This window comes from Zootermopsis nevadensis, unplaced genomic scaffold (genome assembly GCF_977971745.1).
Source record: "Zootermopsis nevadensis isolate Lab colony 2312 unplaced genomic scaffold, Znev_1.0 Znev_ptg000010l, whole genome shotgun sequence".
Classification (NCBI taxonomy): Eukaryota; Metazoa; Arthropoda; class Insecta; order Blattodea; family Termopsidae; genus Zootermopsis; species Zootermopsis nevadensis.
The window spans coordinates 6,773,534-6,786,544 of NW_028259142.1; the positions used below are offsets into that span (position 1 = coordinate 6,773,534).

The 13,011-nt window shown below is 39.5% G+C and overlaps 1 protein-coding gene across 13 annotated transcripts in view; it reads left to right on the top strand.

The window, feature by feature from the left end:
* Nucleotides 1-13,011, top strand: part of LOC110835956 (MAP7 domain containing protein ensconsin) — a 220,188-nt gene that overhangs the window by 65,973 nt on the left and 141,204 nt on the right. For 2 of the 13 annotated variants that reach the window (XM_087346387.1, XM_087346379.1), the window contains exon 1: nucleotides 5,329-5,656. The exons of 7 other annotated variants lie outside the window; for them this stretch is intronic. In XM_087346387.1, the coding sequence (XP_087202513.1) occupies nucleotides 5,452-5,656 (205 nt within the window). In that variant the 5' untranslated portion in view covers nucleotides 5,329-5,451. Of the gene's footprint in view, nucleotides 1-5,327; nucleotides 5,657-13,011 lie in introns of those variants that run through there. 4 more of the 13 variants (XM_087346397.1, XM_087346398.1, XM_087346376.1 and 1 more) reach the window with 3 other exon arrangements.

Here is a 13,011-nt window from a genome sequence, read left to right on the forward strand (position 1 = left end):
GCAAACCACTTCTGGATCATCTGCCAAGAACGTATATATATATATATATATATATATATATATATATATATATATATATATATATATGAACAGGTCCCTGACAACCTGAAGAGGATGGAAGGATCCTGTTCATAATATAAGAACCTGTCGTCAGACAGAACAGTAATAATAATAATAAATAATCAAGAAATTACGCGGTATATCGATTCGCTGAATTCACATATGTCAGGCGGTATCCTTCATCTTAACTGGATTGGCTTTCATTTAGTTGAACGTTTATATGGAAAGTTTTGCCAGGTGGAAATATTGGGTTTTTAAGGTTGCATATTTGAAACTAGTACTGGCAACTTCGTCTGTAAAATTACGTAACTGCTGTGCAAAGAAATTGTACTTCATTTGTTATCAAGAGGGAAAGTCTAATGGAAAGAAGCGCTCATTGGAACACGTAGGCCTATATTTTCCGAATATGTTCTTTGCTGTCACAAATACATATATTATTTATTTGTAGTGTTCTGTCTGACGACAGGTCCATATATTATGAACAGGATCCTTCCAACCTCTTCAGGTTGTCAGGGACCTGCTCATACATATATACATTCTTGGCAGAGATGATCAGAAGTGGTTTGCCATTGCCTTCTTCTGTGTGTGAGTGGAGTAATTGTTGGGATGCCACGGAGAAACCGGGGAAGCCCCCGGAGGAAAACTCCGTGATGCCTAGACCACGGCCTTGCCCAACACAAGTTATAAATTTGAGCACCACCGGGAATTGAACCTGGGACCCCAGGCTTACAAGGCTAGTGTTCTGACCACTAGACCACCGTGGCAGGCTAAATACATATATATATATGCGAAGTTAATCATACATTTGATTCCATACTGCAGAGATAAAGAAGTTAATCTTTTTTCGGCTTTGAGGCCAAAATATTGACCGCATCGAAAAATGTTTCCACTATAGGTATATTTTAAGGAAGTCTACAATTTTTGATACGTGTCTGAGTTTGTTGTATGTGTGAGTGAAGAACCATTTTGAAATACATGTCGTTTACCATGAGTTTGATGTGGAGTCCTTGTTGAGAAGCTAACAGAACGCTGTCGAGAAATTCGTTTGGTGCGGCCATTTTTCTGATTGCCCAGGTCCCATTCCACGCCCTTCTGCGACTTATCGTAAGCCGACTTTCCATTTACTGCTCATCAGTGAAGTGAATCAGCTTTGTACTTTATCTTCACAATATTATCAAATGTCAGCGATACCCCGCGGGTGCTCGTCAGTGATAAACGATTTGAACACTCAGTAGAAAAGCGGCTTTGATGCGTACCTTAGTAGACTCTGCGTATGTGTGTGAAGAAAAAGTCCGAACGTGAGCTGTGTCACAGTAAGATGAGAAGGGTGAGGGGACAAGACGGCAAAAAGTCTACCTTAGCATGGAGAATGTAACTGAAAACATTTTTTTCTGTCTTATACTTTGGAACCAGTCGGTTGGCATTTTAATGCAATAACTTTTGCACTACAGGTAGCCCTCGATTTGCACCGATTCAGAATAACGCCGATTTTGAAACCACAAAGTCAAAAAGTGAAAAAATTATTATTATCTATAACGTTTTACAATGTTTCTCGTACTGCATCTTATACTAAATCGTAATTCTTACATCGCTGATTTTGAATAAAAATTATAAACACAGTCATCTCTGCAATTACTTATGTTTCGTTAACGCGAATTTTCTCCAGTGAATCGATGAATCGGTAAAAGCTGTTTGTGAAATGCAAACTTTTACATATGCGAGTTTGCTCTTGTGCAATCGAGACCATAAGGCCTTATCGTAAAATTTTGAAAGAAAGAAAGAAAGAAGAAATCACGACAGTCCACACTACACGCCTTCTTTAAAAAAACACGACGATCCTCAACCACGGACTTCGTCAGAGATCTAACGCCGCCTCATCACGCCATCGCCGATTGTAAGTGTATAAAATATATTTTTGACGTAAATACGTCTATAAGGAAGGATCATTCGGCAAAAATGTGTTACGAAAAATGGAAACGAAAAAGTGTAACTTCACGTTACCTAGGAAAACTCATATGTTTACTCGGCATTATTGTTACCTAGGAAACGTCATCTGTTTACTCGGCATTGTTGTTACCTATAAAACATTACATTAATTACCTTACCTTACGTTACATTACATTACGTACATTACTTTACATTACATTCATCTACCACAGACCCATCTTAAGCGTAACTAATTCAAGTTGATTAAGCAATGTCTTAATCAAACTTATCTCAATTGTAAAGCACGTATAAAGGAAATATTTAGAATAAAGCCAATATATAAACTTCCTTTCCGTAAAGACGTATTTACGTCAAATTCTCCGGAACCGTGGTTCCACTATCACTTTTTTTTAAATCCCTTTATTTTATTTACATTATTTCAGAGCTTTAAATGTAATGCCATTACATTACTCATCAATGTTTGGGTGCTCGGAACGCATGTCATTGACTGCACATTGATTTACATTATAAAAGAGTTTAAATTTACACCGATTCCGTTTACGCCGGTTCATCAAGGAACACATCCCCGGCGTAAATCGAGGACTACCTGTACACTGTACTCTGTGAACGAAAGGAACCATGAATCATAAGCAATGAAGGAACACCCTCACGTGTTAACCTCTGCAGTCGAAACGTAATGATTTCACATACGATGGATTGGGTTACCTCTGCTTGCTCCCTCCTCCCACGTATGTATTTGTGACGGCAGTCATCCATGATTGCGGTTATTTTGCGTCCATTATATGTCAGAGTTCAATGTCGTAGGTGCTCTAATTAACAGTACTGAGTGGCCTGTTTATTTGCGTCATTGTTTTTTTATCTGGATACTGGGAACGACCCGTTCTTCAAGTGCCTGAGCACTGCGGGTCCCAACGTTTCGTTGGCTTTGATCTGTAGACATTCGGTAGGACTCCTTGGACGAGGTATTTTCTTATCGGCGAACTATTCTAGCATTTTTTTCCATTAAGCATTGTTTTACACTACGGACAAATATGGAGACTTTTGATTTACATTCCGCTTACATACGCACATTAAATTATTGAAATGGTTTAAATAAATGTTCTTTATTAATTTGTGAACAGTCGAAAAATGTTGTTTAATGGACGAAATCCCAGTATTATTGAAATACAATCGGACTGTAATGTCAGCTACATTGAAACTGACACATGCAAAAAGAGAAACGTTTAAGTTTTGTGTTAGTTTCACACTTTGTAAGTTTCCGACAAGTTTATTTTCTTTTACCGACGTAGAATTAACCTCCTGGATGGAGCTTTCATTCGACATGTTTTGATGTAAGTGTCCTTTAAAAATAACCAGTTATCAGGGTAACCAGATTTCATGAGTAAGAAAGGGGAGACTGTGGAACATTGTCATATATTTACTCCTTCGTGCCATATACGTTGTATATCGCCAATATCTAACATTTGACTGGCATAATATAAACGTCTGGATGTTTGGATGTAGAAAGTTTTCTAGCAGCAACGAACATTTTATTTGTCACGAAATGTATCAATGGAGAAGAATATGTTTTGTATGATATCCGGACTCAGGAAAGAAATAACGCATCAAGCAAATAAAATATTGACCACCTTGAGTACTTTATGAACACGACGCCAGTTGTTTGTACATTATGAATAAGTGGAATCTGCATATATGTTGGACGATATTATCTTCCTAAGCAGAGTTGGCTGTTCTAGGAGATATTTATAGTAGTGAACGCACAAATAATCGAAGTATTTGTTTTATGAAAACATACTTTATAGCTTCAATGGTAGCCATGTTTCTTTAATCTATCCACTGTGCATTCATGAACCAAAACATTGGCTTTATGACAAGAATGCAAAAGAAAGATTATGCTAATTTATTATCCTCGATGTAACAGTCAACGTTACAGCTTGCCACCATCTGATACACTTTTGAGGTCTTCATCGCTTTGAACACTTTCAACAAAAGTTCAGGTATTTTATGGTAGGTTAAACGTCGCCAAATGAGAGGATATTACTGAAATTCATCCGATGACTGCAGTTGCAGTCAAATTCATTGAAAGAAACTGCATCTCCAGTCCATTTTTCTTTCCTTTGCGTAGGATATCTTGTGATTTTTAATTAAAATAACCCTACTTCATTTCTGTGTTGCAACATTTGACAAACTGTAAGACAGTCAAAACTTTCAATACTGAATTTGTGTGGTAGTTTCAACGACGAAATTAACACATTCACTCAGCTTACCTGAATAGCCTAATCGTCTGTCGAAATTCAGGAAAATATTTTTCATCCCAAAATATTTATGGCTCCACGGATGCCCTAAATCAGTGGTATTCAACCTGGGGTACGCGTACCCCCGGGGGTACGCGAAGACATCTTATGGTAAAAAAATATATATTATTTTATGATAAACACTGAATAATCAGTAATGTAATTTATATAATTTATTTTAGATATAGATTATATACTGTGTATAACTTGAATTAAACACCAACAACTTTTGGGGTACAGAGTTTAAGAGAAATTATATCTGGGGGTACGCGAACAAAAAGGTTGAATACCATTGCCCTGAATGGTTAGTTCACCGGTTACGAAATGAAAATAGCTCTTTTTTCGGAAGTAACATACCTCCGTTCGTTATGAAAATTTGCAACTCCCCACATTAGGTGCCCTTTCTCTACATAAGGTCATTTTTAAAATGAACTCTCTTTTGCTATTCCGCTATCCTAATACCCGATTAACCCTTTGGATCAGAAGACTGTCTAAATAATATTTAAACATTCAGTCCCTACTGCAACAAAAACCCGTGAATGCACTCTGTGGGTAAAATGCAGTCTTACTAATTGTTAAATGGGGCGGCATTTTGAATTACGCTCATTTTTCTTACGTTGTGTCGATATTGATTACTTTTGACCGACGCCGTATCGATGTCAATTGTCATTCTTAAAATGAGCATACTGGTATTATCTTTCGTTAAAATTATCAGCGTCTCTGTTTCCACGGAGATGCTTAGCTGGTAGGACCAGACAAGACAGTGTTTTGTTTATTTAGAAATTCTCTTCTACCATGTTCATGAACCACATATTTAACGCCATTAGAATGTTGCTGATGACGCATTGCCAAGCTATGCAACATACATAACGCGACTGTCGCTCATTGACACCGGTGAGTATGATTTTTTTTAGTCATCCCTCCTTTCCATTCCCCTTCCCCTTCCCCTCCCTTTCTAGTATGTCCGTAATGTTTGCGTCCGTGTCGGCTTGGCTCGGGTACAGTCGGGCTGTAGGACGGGTTACGAGCTCCGCTGGCTGGTAGTTCGTCTAGTCAGTCCGACTCTAGACACCGGCTGTGATTGTGTAGTGTTGGTACCAGCCAGTGAGTGTGATTTTAATCTTTTCTCGCGAGATGGGCCTTGTTTAGGATGCTGACTGCATCTAGGGCTGCTCCAACTGCCACGAGGAGGCACCATCAGCAGCAACAGGGCCCTGAGGAAGGGATTGACCACCTTTTTCTGTTGCCCGAGCGCGTTCTTGGCATGGACAGCACACAGCTGCGACAGGATCTGGCAGGCCTCGACTTCAGTGTTCATCTCCTCCACACTGCGCCTCAGGGCAACGTCTGGCTATGTAAGTCGAGCGGGTCGTCATCACGAGGCACGGTCGCACAAATGTTTTCTGAACAAATTTACTTATGATTCGGTTCTGGTGGAAAGGGAGAATTGTACACACATTCAGCATTTGAAACCCGTTGAAGCTGGAGTTCGTCTTAACGAGAAGACCAACCCATAATAATTTCAGAGATGAATTGTTTTATGTTTGAGGAAATACTCATTGTTTACTCTGATAATTACATGAAACCAATGTGTACATCGCGTGGGTAAACATAATTATTAACTGTTAAAGCAGGTGGTATATATATTTACCACGACGTTTTCAATGATTAATAGTGTGTGCCATAGTTTCGCCCCACGTGTTAGCTACAACCTACAGTGTGTTGCTGTATGTGGGTATAAAGGCGTGTGTGTGGTAACTAACCAGAAGAAGTTTAATGGAATAATGAAATGTGACCACTCTAGGGTATTTGGCACATTAAGAACATCGCAATTGAATGAATGCATTACTCGTTTCGAAGATAAGGTTTAAATAATGTGACGACAGGTTACGCGCCTTACTGCTGCTGTAACTTTCCAGGGATGTTTCGTTTTATTTTCGTACGAAGCGTTGCGGACTCAGAGCCGCGGTCTAGTTGGATCGTTCGGTGTCTAAAAATCGTGGAATGAATTGTGGTGGTATTATAGATCTTGCACTTCTGAAGACGGTATTTCAAACATGTTATCCGGATCAGGAACGCAGAAAGGTTTGTGGCTAGAGTCCAAGACGTATATTTCGGTCTCACCCGAGCCGTGAAAGCCTAGAAATGAACATTTTCCCAACTCGAATGTTGCTCGTAAGATGCAATGGGTCTCAACGTAACGCGACAGTTTGCTTGCTTCTTTGTCGATGTAATAACATTGTCATTTCCACAGAGAAAGTGATTATAAATGGAGATCCGGTATCACGAAAATCTTCGTCTGTGATCGAGGTTGGAACTGAGGACGTTTCGGATTACGAAACTCAACTAATTAAATGTAGAAGTAGCTTTGATTCTTTTCTGCGCGCGACGTTTAGATAAATGGTTTGCTGTCTTCTAGGTAATGATTACTTTACGTTGGGTCCTACCCTTACCGATCGGAAAAGGAAAAGATTTATGACTCGATGTTTGAAGGCAGTCAGTGACTAGTCACTGCCACGGTTTTTTCCCGCTTGTATGTGCGGGAACGCTGTATGATGTCGGTGTAATTCTAACATATGAACGAGTGATTTAATACAGACTTGTGAAACATGCCTTGCCATTTTATTTTAATACAAGGAAACGGTGGACGGAGTATCGTAGTCGTCTGCTTACACCGCGAGTGACGTCACTGTCTTCGTAATTTTCCTCTTCTGTTACACCGTCTTGTAAATTCACGGCGATGGACTCCAAAATATCATTATGCCCGATTTGTTTTGCAAAATCTTCCTCATACAGAGATTATATGAATGGCTTTGCATGAAGCCCTGTCTCATTGCGTCACCCAGTCAAGCTCGTTGTTCGTTGATCTTTTGACTTACGCCATTGTGAAAAGTTTTATTCTTTTTTTACCACTTCCTGTTTCACTTGAGGCAACACCAATTCTGTTTGATTATTTAGACAGTGACCGGTGGGGGGGGGGGGTCGTATCACCTGATGCCCCACTTGTCGTGTCTGAAGGGTAGCACGTTTTAGACGCTCATTTATTTTTCCTGATTTTGGAAAGCGTATTTATGTTCCCGCCAGTCGATATTTTTTAGCAGAATTGTTTTGCATTTTCAAAATAGCTACCATTGCCCATGATTATTACACTACAGCGTTCGAAGTCATTTATAAATGAGTTCAGAAACCAATCTTTAAATTTGTCTGCTGTCAATTAATTATTATTTCCTTTTGTCGATTTACATCCAAACTCATTTGCTCTCTGGTATGAAACCTCTAAGAGCGGAAGCCACATGTCGCATAGTAATGCGGATTCTTTTCCGTAAGCCTCGTGGAGTTTTGGCAAATGGATTTTAATGTGTGGTTGTAGTTTACCCATAAAGCACAGGGCGATTGTCGCCAGAAACCATATTTTGGCGTATTGTTCGAGATAACGTCATTTGTGCCCCAACACTCAGCAATTTACGTCCGCTGTTAGCTTTTTTATTTCTGAATCCTACATGATTACGTACCCATTTTAATGCTTGAGAGCTTTGTCCCCCCCCCCCTTCCGCTCTGACAAAAAATAACATGTCATAGAAATCCAGTGCAATTTTACTCTCCGGGTTGTTTACCTTCCCTTGAAATATGTAACATAAGCCAGCGACAAACGGCGTGTTCTGTCTTACGTGGACAGAATCTGCCCTTCAGAAATCATTTTCCCGTTTTATACGTGTATATTTCTGTGATCAAAAGCGAACTTGGTTAATACCATTCTGAATGGTAGATATATTTCCTTCTCTTTACCACCCACACCAGATTCCAACATTCCTTCCAGGGTTACAGATTTGGGATCTATATAAACGCCCGAATGTTGGTGAAACCCAGGATTTACCAGACAAAGTTAGGTTTTACCAAATAGTGTTGGTAAAATTACGAAAAGAGAACTATTCGCGTCTTATTTCGGGGTCTTAGCAATAGGTAAATGTTAGGATTTACCATAAGGAGATAGTAAACATTTTAGGTTAGGTTAGCAAAAAAGGAATGCTTGTGCAAAGCCTCTGGCGTGTTATGCAATTCCTAATGTCATAATAGCTCACCTTGTTGCAACAAGCAAGTCTTGAAACAGCAGTGAAAAAATGTACTTTGATGATTGAAATGTCTCATATTTTTTATTTCACAATTTTTATATTTCTTGGATTTTTTCCTATTATTTTGACTTCTTTTAAACTTTTTAAAAATACAACTTAGATAAGGGACATATGTTTCTAAACCCCGAAATAAGACGCGAATAGTTCTTTTTTCGGCCTTTTATTAACACTGTTTGGTAAAACCTAGGTTTTGTTCCTTTTTATAGCACGCTATTTTGTTTCTGAGTAACACAAAAGTTGAATCTCCCTGGGCGCTAGATACTTTGCGTCTCCACAAATCCATGAATCACTTTATTTACGAATGTCAGACGCTTCGGATCTTAGATCACGATTTTATGAAGTCTGCTTCGTCTGTCTTCAGACACATTTGGAAAAGGCTGCTGTCTCTGAAAACTATTTTGTTTTACGAGCCTGAATATGCAGTACTTAATAAACACGGCCACCACTACAATGGCATCACCGGTTGTAATCTGCTCTCCTGAAGACATTTACGATGTACCAACTTGGAGTGAAGCTTTAAAATTTGTGTATCAATGCAAATGGGCAATGGTACGAACTTTTCAATTAAAGTATACCCAACTGTTCATGAAATTTTCGATAGCGACACGAACCCCTTCGTTGGAAAGTTGCAGTCTGTTGGCCAGAGATCCATATCAGTTGACCAGACTGAAAAGAAAAGGTAACTGTTGATAACATACATGTTTCGTCATCACGTTCGGCAACTCTTAACGCATTTTGTGACGTGAAAGATGACTAACGCGTGGCGCACACATCACCACAAAGGACGATAAAGGAAGGAAGACTTTAAACACGGTCCTTGAATCAGTGTCTTCCTGAAGGAACAACGTACAAATTTAAGTACCATTTTACCCGACACCATCTGCGATTCTGCCTGAATCTCTTCTATCGTCTCAAATCTCCTTCCCTTTAGCTGAATTTTCATCTTTGGGAAGAGGAAGAAGTCACACGGAGCTAAATCCGGCGAATAAGGAGGGTGCGGGATGACGGCCATGGTGTTTGAGGCCAAAAACTGCCGAACTTTGAGGGCGGTGTGCGCTGGCGCGTTGTCATGATGCGTCGCATGTGGAGTTCTTCCTTTAGAATCAGCTGACAGGTCCCATAGCCTATCCCAACAATGTCGCACAAGTCGTTGATGGTACGACGTCGATCTTCGTGAATGGCCTGCCGAATCTTCGTAACATTTTCGGGCGTTGTGCTCGAAGATGGTCGTCCAGAACGCTCGTCATCATCATCATCGACAGAGGTTCGGCCATTTTTAAAACGTGAATGCCACACAAAAGTTTGTGCACGACCCATTGCGGACTCCCCAAATGCTTGCTTTAGCGTTTCATAGGTTTCCGTAGCCGTTTTGGCGAGTCTTTGGCAAAATTTGATGAACACGCCATTCCGAAATCGCAGGAGGGTCGGTGTAATGCACTAACAAAACGCCCGTAACTAAGAAACAAATGCTAATTGGATGATGCCGGCTGGCACACTAATTCACTATGAATGTAGGCCGCACCCCCTAAAGGCAGAAGCTCGTACTACATCCGGTTCGCCCTCTATTGACACAGTCTGGAAAGTTTCCGATCGCACCTCGTATACTGGCTTCTTATCGAATGTGTTATTTGGTTTGAACCATGGATATTTTGTCCAATCGCAAGTGGTGTTGACATTGGGACTCATAAAGCGAGTTTTTCCAGTTCTTTGACTATGTAACGTAACGCCACTCTGATTGGCTCGTCCGCGAAGGTGAAACGTCAGGAGCTGTGAATCCTATTACAGATGTCTCTTCGTGTTGGTATTTAGTTAAAGTGTCTGCGTCTGAAGTTTTGCCGTCTGATTAACCCTTTGAAGCCGAAGATCGTCTGAATATTATTTATGAATTCAGTCCGTACCGCGAAGAAAACACTACACCTCACCATTACGAAAATCAGCTGGTTAACCCTTTGAAGCCGAAGCTCGTCTTCATAATATTTACGAATCCAGACCGTACCGCGAAGAAAACACTTCACTTAACCATTAGAAGTCGAATCAGGCGGTACTACATAAGATTTAACAAAAGAACATCCCGGTCAAAGTCGTGCTGGTTAATGAATCACACGCATTAAAAATGAAATCGAACCGAACTGAATGTCATCCGGCCTTTTGAGTCTTCTGAGCATCAGACAGGCCTTTTTCTGGCTGCACTGCCATCATTCGGTTGTTCCGTCATTGTCTGTGGAAACGTGCTTGAGTTGAGGTCAAGTGAGAGGAAGTGCATGCCATACCTCAAGCTCGTTTGAATTCCAGCTTTATGAATGCGAATGTTCACATTTGAGCAATTTCACTGAATGCCAGTATGAAATAAAATGGCGTCGATAAAAGTAATGCGTGTTTGAGTGAAATATCAACTTTATTATGAAGAAGGAAAAAAAATAATAAAGATCAGCTTGTTGCATTTAGTATACCTTATAATTATGGAAGAGGTGCCCTCGGATAATAAAGAATACCATAAGCATCGCCATAGAATGTTTAAACCACACTAGTCGTGGCTTCAACAAATCCCTAGTTCTTACACCACTCTTCTTCGACTTTATGATTTTGTTCACTTGTTGGTTGTAGACTATTTTCACTGTCTTAATTTTTCGTGGAACATTGATTTCTTCAACTGTATTTTCGTTCCGTCACCTCTCGCTGTTTCTTTAGCGATAATCGACTTATATTTTGTACTTTCAATTCACTTAAAAATGTGCAAATGTCATAACCCGTGTAGGATTTGAGTTTCTTACGACAATGGCTGTCTTCTGGATTGTAGAACCGTGTAGTCTTCTACAAGACTACACGGCGCTAGAGCCCAGAAGACTGCCATTGTCATAACTCCACTTGTTTTTGTGAACATTCACAGTCTCAAATTTTGTTAACAAAAACAAACTATAAGTCAGCTTTTCAATAATAACTTTTACACGTTCCAATAAACTGGAGAGAAGTGGTAGGTAACATTTTTCAAGTTGCTAATAAACTCAGTTGAGGCCGAGTAAAAAGTTAAAATTTGTTTCTGGTTGAAACAGTTTACATTAGTCAAGGCCTTACAAGTTTCTTCTACGTTTAGTCGGTTCGACTATTGTGATCGAGGCTGTACAGAACACCAAGTGGCGGTCCTTGGTCCGCGCACGCGCCTCGTGAGATGTCGTAATACAACTGATTATACCGTTGAAAGAATATGTCTACCTGCAAATAACAGTTTTTCACTTCATTTATGGTCACAAAGTAGTAGTTTCCAGGTTAACAACTCTCCGTTACAGAAAATTAATTAATCGTGGAATCCCTTGATTTAAAGAATGTTTTTAAACTGCAGGTTACCACATTCTGTCGTCCAGACATTACAGAACGGCGGACTGCTTTGTGGTTAATTATTTTTCAGGATTTCTTTGCACCTTGGCCCAAAATTGATTCGAGTTACGTTTTGCTGGTTGAAGATCATCGCAAATAACAGCCCCGGTAGGAGCATGTCGTTGGGAAGGAGCGTCTATGAATTGCCGTGTAATTTAACGTCTACGAAATGTGATGACAGACGTAAATAGAGTAGGAACGGAAGAGGCTTGAGAAAACGTGATTAAAGTTTCTCGCTGCAAATCTCATGGGTTTGCTTGACGGTACTGAGTCAGCTAATGATATACTTGGCTTCAGGTTATTGTGAATGGAAATGCTTGGAAGGAAGTTAGCGATAACAGTGTTTCAGTATTTTTTCAGATGACTCTGTATAAGTTTCGAAAACTGAAGGACAGATGGTTTCTTGTAGAGATTTAAATGTTATGCCAGCATCAACAGAACAAGCTGATAAGGATATACAGGCAACTCTCGGTTTACGAACATTCCCTATTACGAACATCACAATTCATTCAAAATTTCTTAAAGTCGCCAATAGATAGATTTCCTTATAAAACGAAATTAAATTAAATTAATTTATTTACGTGTTTGCCAACAGCAAGAAGCCAATAACAGGCAAACACTGATAATACATACAATAATAATGAAATAATAATGAAAAATAGTACACAAACTGATTAACTAAACTTGCAAAATAAATGAAGAAATATAAATAAAAACAAATAATCCACCTAGGGAACACTAATATAATTGTAAAACTGCCAAACGTATAGTGAATATAATTGTAAGATTTAAATAAATAAACTTTAAAAAATGTATTTATTACAATAATTATCAGAAAATTATTATATGATAATTAGTATATGGTTTTAATGCTTTAAAATTGCTGCTAACGTATCGTAAAAACACAGGAATGCAAGATACACATAACGAACGAAAACGTATATCGAACAACGTCTTGTAACGGAACTCGTTCGTAAACCGAGAGTTGCAATTGACTACGATGTATGTTGCTGGTTTTGTCATGAATGTGTTTCGGAGCATCAGTTGCGTCGGAGGGTTACATCGGTTCGTCAGAAAACGGGCAGAAGATGGCGGTGCGTTCCTCATGAACGCTAAGAACCACCTAAAAGCCCACACGTCACAACCCAGAGGACCACAAAGGACACACGCCTTCCCTACCGCGACAAGCTCTAATCTCCACGAGGAAC